Source organism: Malus domestica, chromosome 02 (assembly GCF_042453785.1).
Source record: "Malus domestica chromosome 02, GDT2T_hap1".
In the NCBI taxonomy this organism is placed as follows: Eukaryota; Viridiplantae; Streptophyta; class Magnoliopsida; order Rosales; family Rosaceae; genus Malus; species Malus domestica.
The window spans coordinates 25,673,123-25,691,554 of record NC_091662.1 but is presented as its reverse complement, the minus strand read 5'-3'; the positions used below and the strand labels follow the sequence as shown (position 1 = coordinate 25,691,554).

Below are 18,432 nucleotides of genomic sequence, written 5' to 3'. Positions count from 1 at the left end.
ATAAGCAATATTTGTTTGAGAATTATCTTGTGGATATCCTTAAATTAACATTTGGATATCACTTCTATAAACCAACTAACAAATGTTGTTTGTTGGGTAGTTCATTGTAATCCTACACTAGGATTTGCCTAAGATAGCGCAAATGAACAAGAGATAGAACTCAAAGAATGGGTTCTTTGAGAGACAAGATGATAATCAACAAATATAACAACCTAGTTCCTATACCATAAGCTCCAAGGTAGTCGAGAAGGATTTATAAACCGTCTCAGTTGAATGGTTTGAACGTTATGACTATGTCATAGAGTTGCACCTCTTAATTCGAAAGAAATAAGAATGAAAATCCTTATGACTACATTGAGTGTATATACGATATATACTCAAGGAAATGGTAAAGTACCATTTGACCCAAAATAATGAAACCTCCATAGCTAATTGGTAGCTTAAGACGACTACAATTAAAGAGATTGGTTGACTTGGAAGAAACCATCTTTGACGTAGTCTTGGTTTCAATTAATTCGAAGATTGCTAGCTACAACTAAATGGTGATTCAATGTTTGGACATAATATGGGTTTCCGAAACCATTATTAAGATAGTCTTGATAATATATGTCTAAAACTATGAATCACAAGACATGTAAGTTGTAGAGATCCATCCATCATGGATCTTAGCAAGCTAGTGGGAGCTATAAGCGTCTTATGAGAGAAAGATCAAATTGTTTGATTTCTCATAAAGATGTAAATGAATCTTTTGTTTACTAGGTTTACAAAAGATTAGTGGGAGTTAATCATGTTCCTAAATTTGAATATATATATACACATATATGATATATTAATTTTGGAAATGAAAAGAATACTTCTTCGTTAAAGTTATGACTTTAAACATTCTATAACGATAGAATGTATATGGGAGACATAGTCTATAAACATGGGATGTAAATCTATAATGATAGATTTCAAGATATAATTTGATTATATCAATCCCTAATAATAGACAAAAGATGCTAGGAAGTTTCTCATATGATGATAAACTTCAATTAGAAGGACGACTCTAGTGAGACTAGCAAGTTGCCCTTCTCAAAGGGAACGTACCCTTTGACTCCCAAAAAAATAATGCATAAATAAAATCCTTTATGCATACGTAGAAAGGTGATTTATGTATTTCATATTGTATGAAAACATTGATATCAGTTGTACCTAGAAAGGTACAAGACGATATCAGTGCAAGCCTAGGATCAGAACCACGGCAACTGTCAAGTGAGTCCTTAAGTATTTAAGAAATACTAAAGGATATATTCCTCAAAGAATGAGGAAGAATTAGAGTAACGTAAAGGAAGCGTAAATGTATTAGATTATGAATCTAATCCATCATTGGATGTTTCTTCATTATGAATGAAGAGATAATCAGATATCTCTTTATTATGACTAAAGAGATATTTGGATGGAAACATTAAAAGTAATGACTTTAGTGTGTTCCATTATGAATGCAAAATATATTGCCATATAGAAGCTTACAATAATGTTGTTTGGATGGGAAAGTTCATTTATGAACTCTCTATTCGGTTCCAACCAGAAAGTGTCTCTAGTGTACCGACACTACGACACTAATGGGGCGATAGCTCAAACCAAGGAATCAAGGTCTCATCAAGATCCGAACTCAATTGAGAGACTGAACCACATGATTGAGAATCATGTATAATGGTGACGTCGTGATTCTTAAGGTTGCTTCTATGGATAACATATAGATATCCATTGTCTAGGCCTACTACTCAGCCATTTTTGAAATGACTAAAGAAGAGGTATCATCACTGATAACCAAGCTGATTGGCTCTAGTGCAAGTGGGAGATTGTTGGAAATGTGCCCTAAAACCAATCATATGATGATACTTTACGGACATTTCACATGTTAAACTAATCTAGTTTAATATCAAGGGAAAAGATTATTGTTTTAAGCCGTCTCATATAAATGTTATATGCTTAAATGATAAGTCCAAGGAATATGTAATTAGGAGAATGTAATTTAAACAAGTTAGATTTATGAGACCATTCTCTTTCTTATACATATCCTAAACGTTCCTGATCATAGGATTGCCAATTGGGCATTGACAGTCCGTTAAGATCAGTACGTGTTGTGTCTTCTCTCATGGAGAGTGACTGGTCTCGAGTCATTGGTGTGATTGACACCAAGACAAGCATGTAGGTGCTCAATAGCGAATGAGTCCACTGAACACGATCAACGAGGAGTTCTCATACTCATGTCACATGAGAACTCATGGTTAGGATAATGCAAAGTAGTCCTTTGACCTGAGGCATCATAGTTGTCTTGTGGTTAAGTCTTTGATCTTTGATTATGTCAAAGTCACTCCATTCGAGGGTGTCCACGACATAGTTGGGGTTAAGCCACTTAGCCATGGAGGCGAGTGAATGCGCAACAAGAGGTCTCTAACCTTCAAACTGTTTGAGGGAGAATACTCTATGATATGATTAAGAATCTCTGGCCAGAGTATGAATGAGATTTAGGAAGTCATTCCAAATCACATTCAAGGTAATCATATAAGTAAATGAATCACATTGGATAGTAGACATGAATAAACTATCAAACCAAACAATGTGATCAAGAGTATTGTATTAGAGAAAGACCGTATTGCATTTGAATCCTAAACTGAATAGGTTCTTCACCTCTTCTAATTAGCTTGGGTAACCATGACATACTACTAGGTGTCACTCATGGTTTGTGGAAGCCCTAAACGTGTATAATCACTAAAGGGAGAATTTAAAGTAAGTTTCAATTCACAATTGATTTGAAAGAGTTCTAATCGCCCACTGCCTCGCTAAAAGGAACCTAATGGATCGTACACCGTGTAAGGCAGAGATTGAAGAAACAACGGAGATGAGTAAGGATAATTAAATGGTTTAATTATTTATGGCAAGGATTAATTAATATGTTAATTAATCAAACAAATAAAGTTCGTTAAAAGACCACGGGTTAGTTTTGGGCCTCAAGGCCCAATGGGCTTCGAACATCAAGCCCATTGACCTAAGTTGTATGACAACTTAATGACAAATAATTCACAAAGGCCTTAAAAGCCCAATGAAACCCTATGGCCGGCCATTTATTTAAAGGAATGGGTTTTGGACTTAATTACAAGTTTGCCACTTAAATGAATGTAGGTATAAATATGACTTTATAGCCAAAATTCATTTAGGGTTTTCTTTTGGGGAAAGGATGAGAACACAAAGCTCCCCTTTCTCTCTAAAGAGGCTGGCCACCCTTGGAGGGATTAGCTAGTAATCTTTCTCCTCCAAGGTCACTCATCTCTTCTTCACATCTTACCTTGGCGTGGAAACTTAGAGGTTCTCAATTTTGGGAACTTGGAGAAACCTATTCTTCCATCCAAATCCATGGATCTAAGAAGCAAGGAATGAAGGCCCTATCTCTTGGGTGATTATCCTTTGCTTATGCAAAGAGGAATCAACAAAGGTATAATTTCTCAACTCACCTTGTTTTGAGTTGAGTCTTGGTTCACCCAACTACTAGGCTTTGAATTTCATGGTTAATGTTTTGTTTTAAGTGCATACAAGCATGATTCCGCCTTTAATTAGTTAATTGCATGCTATAGATGTTGCTTAAATGAACATGTTTTTCACAAAATTTCCTTCAAGTCACTTGCGACTCGGAACCATAAATAAGGTCTGTACGACAAGACTTTGCACCTAAATTGGATCCAATATAAGCATATGGTGCAGGAGGTGACATAATAAACAGGCATGTGCCATATCTATGGCTAAATCACAATCACCCTAAGTGCAGTCTTATGAGCTCAACATTATTCAATCACATATCACGTATCACATCATCGATGATTCACATAACCAAACACAACTTACCTGAGCTTACTTGAGCGTCCATAACACCACATTTATATATATAAAGCATCACTTACCAATTCATAGATGAATTATAAACTTATATGCATGGCATTTATGGCATACTATCATTTAAACATATATTTTTTTGGGAAAATATCGAGTATATAATATATACTGAAAACCAAAAGCCCACTCACTGGTAAGTTGAAGGGTCGTAGCCCCCGAGTCACCCTTGGATACGCTCGTCCTTGGGATAAGTCTCACCTATATGCGAAATAACTATAAAAACATTATTTTAGAGCACATAGACAAAACTAGCTAATAACTTCTCATACAATGCTCAAAATGGGTATATGAATATACCACAGTGACCTACACAACCTCAAGATCATCCCCAAATTTTTAGATTAATTTTTGGACCCTTCACACCCCGCCACGCACCGGCCAAGGCACGTTAATACGCGCCCCCACGCGCAGCCACGTGACAGGCATACTGACAGTGTCAGTCAACGCTGTCAGGTATATACTAGGGAATATTCAATTAAGTCCTAACGGAATCCATCCAAACTAACTGACGGCGTCGGAATATTCTATCAGACTTGATGAAATATTCTGTCATCTCCTACCTTAGAACTCCGACGACCGTCGCTGGCACCAGAATACTAGGAACATTTGAAACCTTGATATCTCGGCCATTTTTGCACCATTTTTCACGATCTTTATACCAAAATGAAGTGCATGAAGAATAGAACAAGATTATACCTCTTCCAAGCCTAAAAAACCATGGGATCTTGCAGGGAAAATTCGAGAAAAACTGGCCAAGGTTGTAACTCACTATCCTGACGTCCAAAACACTCCAACGATAAACCCTGAGCTTCGTGACAACCTTCTAAAGCTCCCTATGAGCTTGAAATTCCCTGAAACCAACATATTTACGTTTGCATGAACAATGACAAAATCGGTGGTTCATGGTTCGACATGGAATCGAAGGTTTCCTTACCTGAAAATAGTACCAATCGAATCGTCTGAGCTTCATGAACACAATGGTGTGCTTCACACCCTCGATCTGTCACGTTTCGAAGGGTTTTGGGTGTCGTCCGTACAAGAGAGAAGAGAGAGAGAGAGAGCACGAGAATGAGAGAGAGAATGTGTGTGTGGCCTAGGATTGGTCAACAACCAAAATACACAATAACTTAATCCTAATTGGTTCCAAACAATTAGGATTTAAGGATATTGACCCAAAAACAACATTTAAACCACATTACATAACTTAACGTCCATGGGCATTTTCATCAATTTACATCAACAAGCATTATTTTCCAGGACGGGCTGTGAATAATGACCCGTTCCCAATTTTAGGATATTTTTTTTAATTTTAATAAGTGAATTTACAAAAATGCCCTTTGAGGCACATGCGTTGACTTTCGTTGATTGTCGTGCCGTGTCACGTACAACTCATTTTCTTGGCGTATCCTCGTAGTACTCGTCACTCTGAACACGTAGGCCCAAACAGAACGTAAATTGAAGTTATAATGAAGATTCTACAAACTTTTATATGTTGAGGGCATTTTGGTAAATTGACAATTGAACATGTGAAATTGGTTGTGCCACATGGGACCCACATTTGGTCCCCATTTTTCTGGATTATTCTTTTACTCATCTCATTCTTTCTCCAATGACTCTCTTCTTATCTCACATATCTTTTTCGCCCTCAACTCCCTCCCCGTGACACTTAAACACCAATCCACCTTCCCGACGAATTAACGACTTGAAAATCACCATATTCTTACTCTCCTCGGACCAACCACATTCTTACTAATGAGCTAACTACGTCATTCGGTTGTGTGTGAGGCGTGCCAACTCGACGGCCGAGCTCGTCGGTGAGTAATATTTGTTGATGTTGTGTCGAGCACACTACTGACTTCTTAATCTTACGACTGCGGCCAAGGAAGGAACACGTCTCGGTTTTCTGGTTCTAGAGCCTGAAGATAAGGCTACTAGTTCTGCGAAGTTCACAAATCATCGGCGTCGGATTTGGTCACAATAATTATATTCGTAAGAGCATAAGCACGCCGAATCAATACCAGACTATATGGGCACAAGTACTCAAAGCAGATGTACGTCTTAATCGTAAATGTGGTTTGGCCATCAGAATGTCGAACTATAAATCCCACTTGTGAGTATCCAATCATAAAACACCTCGGCGTTCAATGTGCCGAGCCTGAAAAATTGTAACACCTCACTTCACCAAAAAGGCTAATGAGATGACCTCTGCCAATAAGGATTCTAAAATCCTTCTCGACCGAGACTTGGATAGATAACTAGTCGGCCTCGACGCAGTGCTGTTATCCAAACTGAAGGTGCTCTGCGGTCGGCTGATTCTACGGCAAAAGTGTTGTTTATCCAAACTGAAGAAATTCGTCGGTTGCCTTCATAGTGTTGTTTATCCAAATTGAAGATATGTTGGTGAAAAAGGAAAACAAAAATCTCAAGGTTGTTGAGAGGTTTTGCGTAGAGCAAGGGTTTGCGCAAGGCAGTTGTGTGTTGAATTGGAGAGCTGAATGATGCACTCCTCCATCTATTTATAGTAGCAAACCTACTTCTGATCGAATCAAAACTATATTCGGATTAGGACTCCTTACCCCAATCCAATCTTATCTCAACCAGTCCTACTCCTATTAGGACTTTGAACTTAAACCCTTATCAGGCCACATTCAGTTCCCTCATCTTAGCATCCTGATTCCATCTGGACTCCTTATCATAATTAGACTCGACCCACTCGCTTTTATCCAAATCAATCCTTATTGTAATAAGACTCGACCACCCTAACTGGGTAGCCCATGAACCCTGGTCGGCCTATAGTATTTCCGGAAAAGCTCTGGACCAAACATCAACCTATACTCGACCCAATAGTATTATTTTGGGCCCAAATATTGCCCCCTCACTTCTAAGGTTTAGGCCTAAAACTTCTTGACCGAGTTTCAACCTTGAAGAAGTGAAAATTTTCAAATATTCCATCCAAAAGAAAACGGTTTTTGAAAATTAAATTGTAAATGCACTAAGGTTCCACCATCACCTTAACAATCTTACGTAGTTCTTCCAATTACTTATGATTTACACATGCATATTTTGAAAGTTAGGTTTTCCTAAAATATGCCCTACTTGGAATCTCCAACATAGAACGTATATCTAACATGCAACTTGTCCGTAGTGTCCAGATCGAATGTGAACATGCCAGACTCATTAAGTTTTGTGAAAACGTTTTGAAAAACCATGGAATCATTTTGACGTTTTGTCCATCCTAAGAAGTTACACATATTAACCACAAGAAGCCTTAGTCAATTTCAGAGACAACCCTCCGCCAAAATTGCATCAAATTATTTTTTTAAATATCCTAATGGTGATCAATCATCAAGACAATTAGATAGATTAAACTGATGATTAACAATTCAAACATGCATGCAAAATAAGTAAATTGAAATGAAACTACATATTCTTGCAGCAAACGAAATTAGTTACTAACAATCATAAAACAAAATATCATTAAGAACTTGGATCGCAAACACCTTGAAAATAAACTTGAATCGTCGAATTGTCCAAAGTAGTGCGTTCTTCTCCCCTTTCTTTCTCTAATGGCTAAATAGTCTTATTTATATTACTAGAAAATAAAATTCTACCTAGAAAAGGTCGTCTAAAAACTAGGAAACATAATAACTTAAAGAGAAACTAGGAAACATAATACTAATCAAATATGGGAAATCTGCCCAGCCATAAATCAGCCACGTTTTTGGACTTTCAGGGCTCTAAAACAGGCCCAAAATGGCTAGAAATAAAGCTTGAGATGTCCCGAACATAATTGCAGAAGGCTTCAAACCCAAAAGACACCATCTTGGATGCCAAAAAGCCCAAATAAACTTAAAACCTCACTTTGACAGCAATGTGTGCTTCTTTTTTATTTCACCGCCATAAATTATCCGCTTAGTAGAAAAATCTGAAACTTTGATACGAACAAGTCCATAGACTTGCGAACATCCTCCAATTGGAATCAGTCCAAAATTCGTCCATTTGATCACTTGAGGAAGTCGAATGTCCTACATTGAAAATATAATTCAAAGTATCAAAATCTCACCAAAATAACCAACAAAATATATAGTATAATATCGACTCCTCAATCAGAACTATGAGAATCTGGCAACCATGATGCAAATTTATTTCAGGGATCTTTGAACAGCTAGTTCAACTTTGGTTGCACTTCTTATCCTGTTTTACACAACCTTTGGACACATTAAGTCCATCACACAGTAATTAGCTCTCAGCTAGATCTGTTGTGAAATTTTTCGCAAATATAGCATCTATCTTTCCTTGGTAATTTAGGGATAGTATTTAGTAATTTGAATAGCTTAATGACATATTCTATACTGTTCACAATTTGAAGAAACCCCGATAATACGAGGGATATTATATGAATTAGGAAAAGAGAAGTTACATCCAATTATGTGACATGAACCTTATTCCTCAGAGAACAATTAAAACAAAAAGGTCAAGAAAAGAGGGAAGACGTCGAACCCAACCTCTCTAAGACAAATCTGAAAAAGGTATGGTAAGCGCCTCTGTGCACTATTTAAAAGTCAATTTATTCTGCCTATTAAGAACTACAGAGCTCAAGGCTTATGATTTGAGCGACTTTATGCTTCCAATGATGGAGAAAACGAGGACGAAAAGTCCCAGTATAGTCGAACTGCCTGTCCAAAGGTCCTTGAAGTAAACTCGTTTCAGGGTCGCCACATGACGATTCCAAAAATTCTCATAGTGCCTGTTAAGCTGTTTACAGATGTCAGCATAGCAGGATTTATCCTCCATAATCTGCTCGCAAAGTCTATTAACCAGCTTTGCCACTGCTTCGTTGCTGCCCAGCATGTTAACAATAACTTTGTTCTCAACCAGCAAATCAACATCTTCTACAGTGTCCACAAGTTGATCCATGAGCATAAAGTAATTGCAGATATAAGGCTTGTCCGGGTACAAAAACTGCTCCAAGGCCATGATGTTTCGAATAACGCACTCTGTCTCATCCTTGACACAAAACTGTGCAAGCTTCAAGTTCATATTTCGAAAACATGCCAAGTTCAACTTGCATTTAGTAGGCTTGTCTCCTTTTATGATAAAGTATCCGTCTTCTCGAAGTGGCGTAAACTTCACCCCTGCTGCCCTCAGCTTCCTTACAGCATATATATTTTTTATAGGACAAGTATTATGTTCAAATGTCATTTCTTCTTGGGGACATAGAAAATGTCTTACCAAATCAGTGAAGTGTTTTGGTTTTACCCCATTCACGGATTTTCCCTTGCTGTAATCTTTGAAGAACTCGCAGGTAAGCTTAAGAAAGGGATGATCAGGGACAGGTTCGGCTTTTGGAACATCTATACAATCAGGGACAGGTTCGGCTTTTGGAACATCTATACAAAGATCACCGAAGCGGACCAGAGGGTAGCATGGCAAGCAGTCCTGCTGGTCATGATTGGCACTGCTGTTTCTATGAGCCTGTTCATGTTCCTGTGCTTCTTTGGAATGAGGGGAACAGGAGGCAGGCACCGCAAAGTCATATAGCTCTTGAAGAAGAGAATACGGAAGCTGGTTTTCAAACAGTATTAGTTCCTGCTCTACAGCTTTCCTCAGCCACGGTGATCTTAAAATGTAATCGTTTTCATGATTTTCTGTTTCTTCAGAGTTCATCAAAAAGAGCTCAATGATGAAGCAGGCATCGACCACAATTATGTCAACAGGATCTTTGTCAAGCTCAATGGCCCCTGCATAACAACGAAGAATGTGTTCTTGACGAGCCTTGATGAATTTTTTTAGTGCAACGTCCTTCTTCAAACAACGCGCGGAAAAATTCTTGTAGTACATATTTTTGTGGGTCTCCATGTCCTTGAGTTCCGGCTTGCCATGGTGGAAAAGGCCGATTGATAGTAACTGAGGAGTGTATGCTGCTTCGTTTACTTTGCGAAGTTTGCTGGGGACCCTGTAGATACACCACTTGTCTGGCTGGTCCAAGACTAGTACATGGTCATGGAAATCTTGTTCGCGATCATTTGTCTCCGCAATTTGTGGTGTTGTCTTTATCCTTCTGAAAATGACAATCAGTAAGGTAACAACAATTAGTACTTCTGGACATAATTTCCGTGGTAACTCTACTACAACAGCATTCGCTGTAAGAAATCATTTATTACTTTCTTTTTATATGCTTGATATTTTTCTATTGGTTTTTTTATTCATATTCATACTATAATTGGCAGGCATGAAAACGGAGGACATGACACAAAACCGAGCGCAATGGCGTTCTAGGATTCATATAGCCGACCCCACTTAGTGGGAAAATGCTTTGTTGTTGTTGTTGTTGTTGTATTCATACTATAATTGGCAGGCATGAAAACATTTGATGAAGAGATGAAAACCATATTACACGAAAATAATTTGTCACGGTATAAAAAAAAATAAAAAATTCTTGCAAACCTTAGGTTCTTCCGGCGATAATTCGTGCTTGCACCCCTGATGAAAATTTTGGGCCTGGCAGGATAAAAAGAAGTTTAGTGGTAAGTAGATGACATGCATTCTACTAACTATTGATTAAAACTTGGTAATTACCTTATTAAATTTTAACTCACGAGTGTTGCCCTAAATACATTTTTGGTACCTGCTCAAATCTACTAACACACTTGCTGACACTCTCTATTATTTAGAGTAGCATTACCCTCCGAAAATTGCTTGAACAATCCCAGGATTGTATAAAGTATTGACATTTACGATTTATACACCTGAAAAATGATTGTACGGTACCTGGGGAGACTGAGAGACTTAGAGGTGTTGAAGGTGGGAGGATGTGGTGGAGGGTTAGGCTTTGGACTACTGTACTCCGCAGTCTCCTCCCTTGTTTTTTTCCCTTTTCTGACCATTGTTCTCTTGGGTCCCTGTAAGTGAAAAGCAACTCCATATTTCATGAAAAATTAATAGCTTTTTACAAGTGACACAAATTTAATTAACCACACATCAATATCCTTGTATATGGATTCTTACAAATTCAGACCATGCCTTACAACATTTGTTTTATAAAAATGCAATCTAATTGTGATTTTTTGTTTATTTATAAATTTAGTAACTAGTTAACATTGAAAAAATAACGCGGACGCGAACATTGGGTAGGCCACTTGGCCTAAACAATGTACTCGCCATCTTTCACCCAAGTCGAATTCCCTCCCTTAAAGATCTCCGAAAAATACTAGTTTCCATTGAACTATGTATCAGTAGTTCAGATTTCTATATATACTATCCATGTTTATCATTGCATGAATGATTTAAAACTGATAAATATTAATTTGCAAGCAATGATCTCTCACTAAACGCTGTAAAAAATGTGTAAACAGAAATATATTTTATATAATTTAGCAAAAAATGAAAACTGTGATTGAAGAACCTGCAAGTTTATCCCGAAGTAGTGCGAAGTTCTCCAGCCGACCACGATGAAGTTGACTTGTAAGTGGTCTTCGTATTATTGTTAAATCAAGAAACTGGTGTGGTTCTACTAACCAGATCCAAGACTTTGGCTACATTGACCTGACCATACCAGACTTTCAATCACAGCCATCCGAAGTATCCAACTGTCGGAGTGACACCACGTCACGACTTTATTTTTCTTCATCCTTTTGGCTTTCAGTTCAATTTTATTCAGTTGACGATCTGAGATTCTTAATGGTGAAAGATTATGATTGCAGACGAGTCCTTATCATTATTGGTTGCCCTGTCACTGTTTAGGGATTTTTATTGGAGATTGCACTGAGATACCCTTTTGTGAAAGAGTAATGTTTAGGGGACTAAATTTACAAACAAAATTTAGTAAACTAAATAATATGAGAGTTGATGATTAAATTATTACTTAAATCATTGATAAACGTGCTCATTATCTATTAGTAACATGTTATTTAGTTTGCAAAATTTATTTATAAAATTAATCTCTATAATATTACTCTTTGTGAAGTAATGTATTCAAGAGAAACCCTAGTACTTAAGCAAACACTTGATGTTAGGTCAACCACCTCCTAGTCAATTAATTAAACTGTGACAAAGACTAGTAATAATATGCATAAATTCAACTAGCAGTGCCAACTGAAATTAAATCCGTGTATTAAACGGAGAAGGCGAAGCCAAGTTGTTTAATGCATAGTTTTGCCTTCTCACGGTACTTAAAGTTATTAAAATATATATTAGCATATGGGCACATACAAAGTATGTGAGAAAATTTTTTGTTTTTGTTTTTGAAATAGAAAGAGAGGAAGAAAGTGATATAGAAGATGGGAGTGGGAAGTTTTTTTATTTTTTTTAATTAGATATATGTTAGGATTACATGTAGGTGAGGCTTTGAAAAAAAATAGCAAAATTTGGTTGTGTGAAATTACATTTCTACCCCATATTTCTTATTCATACTCTGTTTTAATTAGAGTGTTAAACTGGTAATTTCATAGGATTTTGGTTGACAATGAGTGTTTTATTAATTAGTAGATATATTATATATATATATATATATGGGAAGGAATCCCTATTTTTGAGAATGGAGATTAGTTGTGGACCCACACAACATCGAACTTCAATGATCCGAACAGTCTATTTTTTAAGTTACACCTCATAGATTATCTTTTTAAATTGGTATCAGAGCATGTTTGATCCTTTGGGGTTTAATCTACTTGATTTGTCTATCGTTCTTTGCCTCTCCGACTTCTCCTTTGATTGTTTGTCTAGTTTGGATCAATATATGTTTAGTTGTCGTTCATACAAGTTGAATGGATGAAGTGAAATAGTGGATCAGATATATTGTAGGACTGATGTATGTCACTAAAGCTCAAGAATTTTTTTTATAGAACGACAATAATGCCAACAACGGTTTATGGCACACATTGTTGGGCGGTTAAGCATTAACATGTGCAAAAAATGAATGTAACATAATGGTTTGTTAGATGTATGGGCATAAAAGAAAGGAAATGGTTAGAATATTTGAGTTAAAATAGGAATGACCGCAATTGAAGATAAGATGACAAAAAATTAGTTTAAGTGGTTTGAATATGTGCACCAAAGACCTAGAAATGCTCAAGTTAGTAGATGCAATTATGAGATAGAGGCTCAAGGCAAAATGAACATAGAAAAACCTAGGAAGACTTGGAAAGAGACACTAAGAAAATATATGGAGTACTTGGAGCTAACGAAAAACTTGACACAAATCTGAGTGAGTGGCGTGTTTAGGATTGATACAGAGATAACCCTAGAACAGTGAATTTAGACCAATCGAGGAGATGACCTTTTATTATAGCGAAGTCCATATTAAACCGGGGGAACCCTAGACGATATCTAGGAAGTAGATATTGCATTCTCATAGGAGTGTAATTACTTGCGACGCACACTAGTCCTTAGATTGTAAGGACTCCAATATTATAGGAAACATGTTAACTCCTTGCTGGATTAGGTTTCCGTATCTTCCGGAACAAGCATGGTCACTCTCAGCGAAGTCGTTGGACTTTGCCCGCAGATTCCTAAACATGATGATTGTGGCATCGTTGCTCCGTTTATTCAACTTCGCAATAGAGGTTGTTGAGTTCATAACCAAACTTTTGAAGCATGTGTATTTGATTTGCCCTACTTCGACCCTGGAAAATCATGGTTTGACATTTAATTATTTGAGTTTGCTTGTTAGTTTAGGATTTGAGCCATCCGAATTAGAGTTTCTTAGGTTTTGCACCCTAGAAATATAACTTATAATTTAGCATGAATAATAGGCTGTTGAGTTCATAACCAAACTTTTGAAGCATCTCGGCAATCTCGTTTAGTTGTTTTCTGTTAATAATATAATGTTCATAGTTATATATCATTTATTTGTACGTTCGTTTATTTTCAACTTATATAATTATATATAAGGCTTTTTAGCCAAAATAGTCCTTGAAATTTGCATAACTCCTCACTTTGGTCCTTGAGATTTGAAATCGATAGAATTGTTTAAAATTAACAAGAGGTCCTTTTGTTCAAAAAGAAAAAGAAAAAAACAAAAAACAAAGAGAGGTCCCGAGTATAAATTTATATTTTTTACTTTCCAATGATTATTCTTTCTAATATTTACAAATTTCCATTTAGTTGTTAATGTCTTTTTAATTACTAGCTAGTAACTATGTGGGTTTAAGTTTTAAATGTTCATTCCAATTCAACTCTAACTTTCAACAAAGAGTAATGCGTAGACCAACTTTTTAGACCAAATTTGCAAATCATATGACTTGTCACAAATAGATTTAATTTAGTGCTCATTCATTACTTACAAATATCAATTAAAGACTCGAAAATATGATTATTTTTTTAGTCTTATACTAACAAGGTTAGTAAACAAGAAAAAAAACGTCTCACAATTTATATAGAAACACTTTAAAAGTTTTGATAGAGGGGAAACAAGACTCTTAATCTATCTGCTTGTAAGCTGAGGCTTTTTTAGTACATACTAAATTAGTTGTTTCGTGTTTCTAAATAATTGAGTTTGAAGTACTTTACTAAATATAGTTTTATATAAATCTTACATGTGAAAACAAATAATTTTTCATATATAAAGTTATGACATTTTTTGGCTCGCCCTGGGCCTCAAAAATTCCAAGATCGGCACTGTCCAAACTTGCACTCATCCTCTCTCTTGAATCCTAATTTCGCAGACCATCAAAACCATGGCCGCTATTTACAATAGATCCATTAATTGCCTCGCGCCGTTGCTGGTTGCCCAGCCATGAAACGGGCAGTTTCAGATTTGGTGGAGGAATCCTCTGGTGGGCACCTACCTAATCCTTCATAAACCCTGCAGTTTTGTTAGCTTCTACATTCCTGGTCCTTCATAAACTTACAGTTTTATGGAAATAAAACCCTTACAAGCAACTATTATTTACTCTTAAAGATGTAATATCTGTTTAAGACACTTTAAAACGACATCATGTCATGCAAATATTTCACCGAAAAAGATCATCTCTCTTAACCAAGTAGCAATGCTAGCAACAAACACTACAACACTGGCTGCCTCACTCGCTGGTCGTGAGGTAGACACCTACAATGGTCGCAGGGTGTATACAAGCAGTGACTGCGGCAGCAAGTGTTGCAGCGTTTATTGCTACAATTTGTTCCTTAAGAAGTTCCACATTTAACAACCTCCGTAGAAGCTAACCAAGATAAGGGAAATCAAGGACAGACCATATACTCGAATACAAAAGTTCAAGAAATTCAACAAGAACTTCAGAAAACAAACTTCGTAACAGAAAAATGAATATAGCAGTATGAAACATGACAAATGTAGTATATATAAAGGGAAGTGTTATTTGCACACCAAAAATCTCATTCTACACTCCTCATAAGTATATTTTTCTTTCCAAATATAGAGAGTTTGGAGTGTAGAATGAGATTTTTGGAGTGCTGGTAACAATTCCCTACATAAAAATGTATATAGATACCATCTCTATCTGTTGCTTGAGCAATAGACGGTTTCTTTCAAGTGAAATTTGTCCACGACAAAGTTGCATGATGCAAACAAGCGGAGAACACACACTGATAAGGCAATAAATCCAATATCAAGCTACTACACTCTAACCATAGATCAAGCAACACAAAGTTGACGTAATAGCTTTCTATAACAATGCTTCTTGGAGTTTTATTTGATAATCCAAAATTTTCATCACATGAGTTAATCAAATATGAATATGCGAGATTGACACCCTCAACTGAACTAATGAATAAAACTGTTCTGCAGACAAGCTCTCAAAATATTTGAACATACAAAAGGGCGACATAAACAGGATTAGGAAAAAGAAAAACTACAAAAACAGGCATATGCAACTTATTTCAACTCGAAAACGATTTTTGAAGCAAGAATCTGCACTTGGGAGTTCTTTTTACTGAGACAAATACCTAAAAACACTACGGAGAGAAAGGGGTAAAGAATGAACATCAACGAAAATGCATGTCATTTCTTGAATCCATACAGTTTTAGACCTATCGAGATACAAGTCTATGCATTATAATAGAGAATTGGTAACTTTATGAAGAGGTGTTTGGCTTTGCCGCACTAAGTTAAGAACAGTAGGAGGTTTATATCATCCCGTCGACAGCACAAAGAGGGCACAAGAACAATAAAAAGCCAAAACAGAAGCTAATTCTGAGTCAACTAGGTCACCCATATCTGTAACCAAGTGAAAATGAAGCCTTTGAAACAGGTCGAAACAAACCGACACTGCTTGCTCGAATAAATAAAAGATTTTTTTAACACCTTAACCAACTATTACTAACAGGATAACAGCGATTAACGCCGGCAATATGGATACAATCTACAAACAAAATACATGTATTGTGCAAATAGTTTGAAGTATCGAAACGAAACACCAATCTATCAACACCATCATACAACTCACAATCAGTAACTTAATCTTTGTCTTCCATTCCATTCTACGAATAAATATCAACCATAAGTAATTCATAACTGCAAAATTCGAGCAAGCAAAAGATTTCGCATACGAAAGAAACTATATTAGAACATAACAACTCTGAAAACAAACACAAAGGATCAAAATTGAATCTAACCCTAAACATAAAAACCGAAAAGCAAACGAACTGACTAGCCTATTCGTCGTCGTTGTTGTTCCTCTTCCTCCTGTTCTTGTTGATCAAATGCTCCGGAACCGGCTGGAGGAGCTTCCGATCCTTCGTCTTTGCAATCTTCTTGATTGTCTTCGGGTTCGAAATCACCTGCAGCTTAGTCCCAGACCTCAAGATATTCTCCTTCTTCTTCTTCTCCCTCTCCTCCCTCTTCCTCCTCTTCCCCTCCTTGTTCTTCTTGATCTCGTCCTTCAGCTCCGTCATTCTCTCTCTGTAAGCCCTCTTTATCTCCTTCGCCTTTGCCCTCTCCTCGAACGTCGTCCCCTTTCGGCTAACTTGTGCCGCCGACGCCCTCTGCTTCCTCGGCTGCTTCCACTTCCGGCCGGAGACTTTTCCCGCGATGACGCCGTCGTAGCTCGGCTTCCCGAAGCTGGGCTTGTCAGGATTGTCAGACGAGGGTACCGCCGACCGCTTCGCTGGAGGTGGATACGAGTCATCGATTTCCATTGCAGAGCCGCCAAAGACAGAGGCATCTTCGTCGGAGGCTTGGGGGTTTCTCTTGCGCTTGTAGGTTTTGCCGCCGAAGCCTTCGTCTAGGCGGCGGAAATCGATTGTGCAGGCCATGGATGAAGGGGCTTGTTTGCTTTACAGACCTAGGTCTTTTACTCGTGTACCGCCACAAACTCTGGATTTTGCTATTTATATGCAAATAATAAGAATTAAAACATTTTATTTTCTTACGGAATACTGCAATTACAAAAAAAATGTGTGTTTTTTTACTTTTTATACAACTCTTGATAATAAATTAATTGATTTAGAGTTTAAATGAAAATTAAAAAAAACGCTATCCGTTGTGAAACAATGTCTGTCATATGTGTCATATGATATGACTCTTTTAGTGAGTGTATGGGTTTGAAAGCGGTATTTATTCACGTATCTTTTCAGATACAAATTATAAACATAAAACATATGTTTTAAGCCGCGCGTATCACCTTTACAAAAATAAAGAACTATCGCATGCACGGAGGGTGTGGACTATATTCCCTCTATATATTTTTCTTTCTTATTTTTTTTACGTGGTTTGGTAATTGCAAATATTATTTCGTCATTTTTTAAAATATGTATGATCAATGAGTTAACGAAAATAACGTTAAGTTTAATCGTACGATGTAGATCAAGCTATCATGACTAAATGATGGTATGTTTTGATACATTGATCCAAACACAAAAGTTGAACAAGATGTACATACAATCATTTGTTCATGACAACTTGAAAAAATGTGACATACACCACACAATTAGATATTAACGTCATTTAAGTTTACACATTTAACTAAAATCACCCAACCTCACTCAAGAGAACACAAAAGACGAATCCTGCAAAGAAGAACTCTTGACAAGAACAAGTGAAAAGTTATCATGGTTAAAACAATTGCAAGTAAATAAATTGTTTAGAATTGTACATGGTTGCAACACAACACAAATTTTCAAATTTTAATTGTCTCCTCCATTTTGTCATGGCAAAGACAAAGGATGAAAAATGAATGATATGCCATTTTCATTAAACGAAAGAAATTGATATGTCAATTGAGTTCAACAAAGAAATATCCAACAGCAAATGAAGTATATAAGAACCAACAACGAAGACATCAAAGAAGTTTAAGCACAAGGTACAATTCTCGATACCAAAATATTAAAAGCATGTTGATGAGTCGATTTTATACTATATATTATTCCCTATTCTTGGTATATTTTGGTTATTATTTTGGTGAGATTTTGATGTTTTGCTATGTATGTTTAATGTAGGACATGCAAACTGGTTATCAGCATAAAGTAATCAAACGGTGGAATTTTTGAGTGATTCTAATTGAAGCGGGTTTGTGAATTTGTCAAGAAGGTTGTATCAAAATTTCA

At 36.6% G+C, this 18,432-nt stretch overlaps 2 protein-coding genes and 1 long non-coding RNA gene across 5 annotated transcripts; 1 reads left to right on the top strand and 2 right to left on the bottom strand.

Moving 5' to 3' along the window:
• Positions 1–8,295: 8,295 nt before the first annotated feature.
• Positions 8,296–11,565, bottom strand: LOC103406360 (UPF0481 protein At3g47200-like). 2 transcript variants are annotated; one of them, XM_008345356.3, is made up of 4 exons: positions 11,339–11,565; positions 10,705–10,835; positions 10,381–10,434; positions 8,296–9,994 (listed from the first exon to the last, which is right to left on the bottom strand). In XM_008345356.3, the coding sequence occupies exons 2-4, from the start codon at positions 10,818–10,820 to the stop codon at positions 8,536–8,538; spliced, it is 1,629 nt and encodes a 542-aa protein (XP_008343578.2). In that variant the 5' UTR covers positions 10,821–10,835; positions 11,339–11,565; the 3' UTR covers positions 8,296–8,535. The 2 variants fall into 2 exon arrangements, with proteins under 2 accessions (XP_008343578.2, XP_070673273.1); XM_070817172.1 differs by lacking the exon at positions 11,339–11,565 and having other exon boundaries at positions 10,705–11,003.
• Positions 11,566–12,472: 907 nt separating this feature from the next.
• On the top strand, positions 12,473–14,814 carry LOC139193680 (uncharacterized). 2 transcript variants are annotated; one of them, XR_011578047.1, is made up of 2 exons: positions 12,473–13,496; positions 14,598–14,814. It is a non-coding gene; the product is annotated as an uncharacterized lncRNA (long non-coding RNA). The 2 variants fall into 2 exon arrangements; XR_011578049.1 differs by lacking the exon at positions 14,598–14,814 and adding an exon at positions 13,686–13,851.
• Positions 14,815–16,340: 1,526 nt separating this feature from the next.
• Positions 16,341–17,300, bottom strand: LOC103426877 (uncharacterized). Its single transcript, XM_070817167.1, has one exon. It carries the CDS (start codon positions 17,140–17,142, stop codon positions 16,543–16,545), a length of 600 nt encoding a protein of 199 aa, XP_070673268.1. The 5' UTR covers positions 17,143–17,300; the 3' UTR covers positions 16,341–16,542.
• Positions 17,301–18,432: the final 1,132 nt, after the last annotated feature.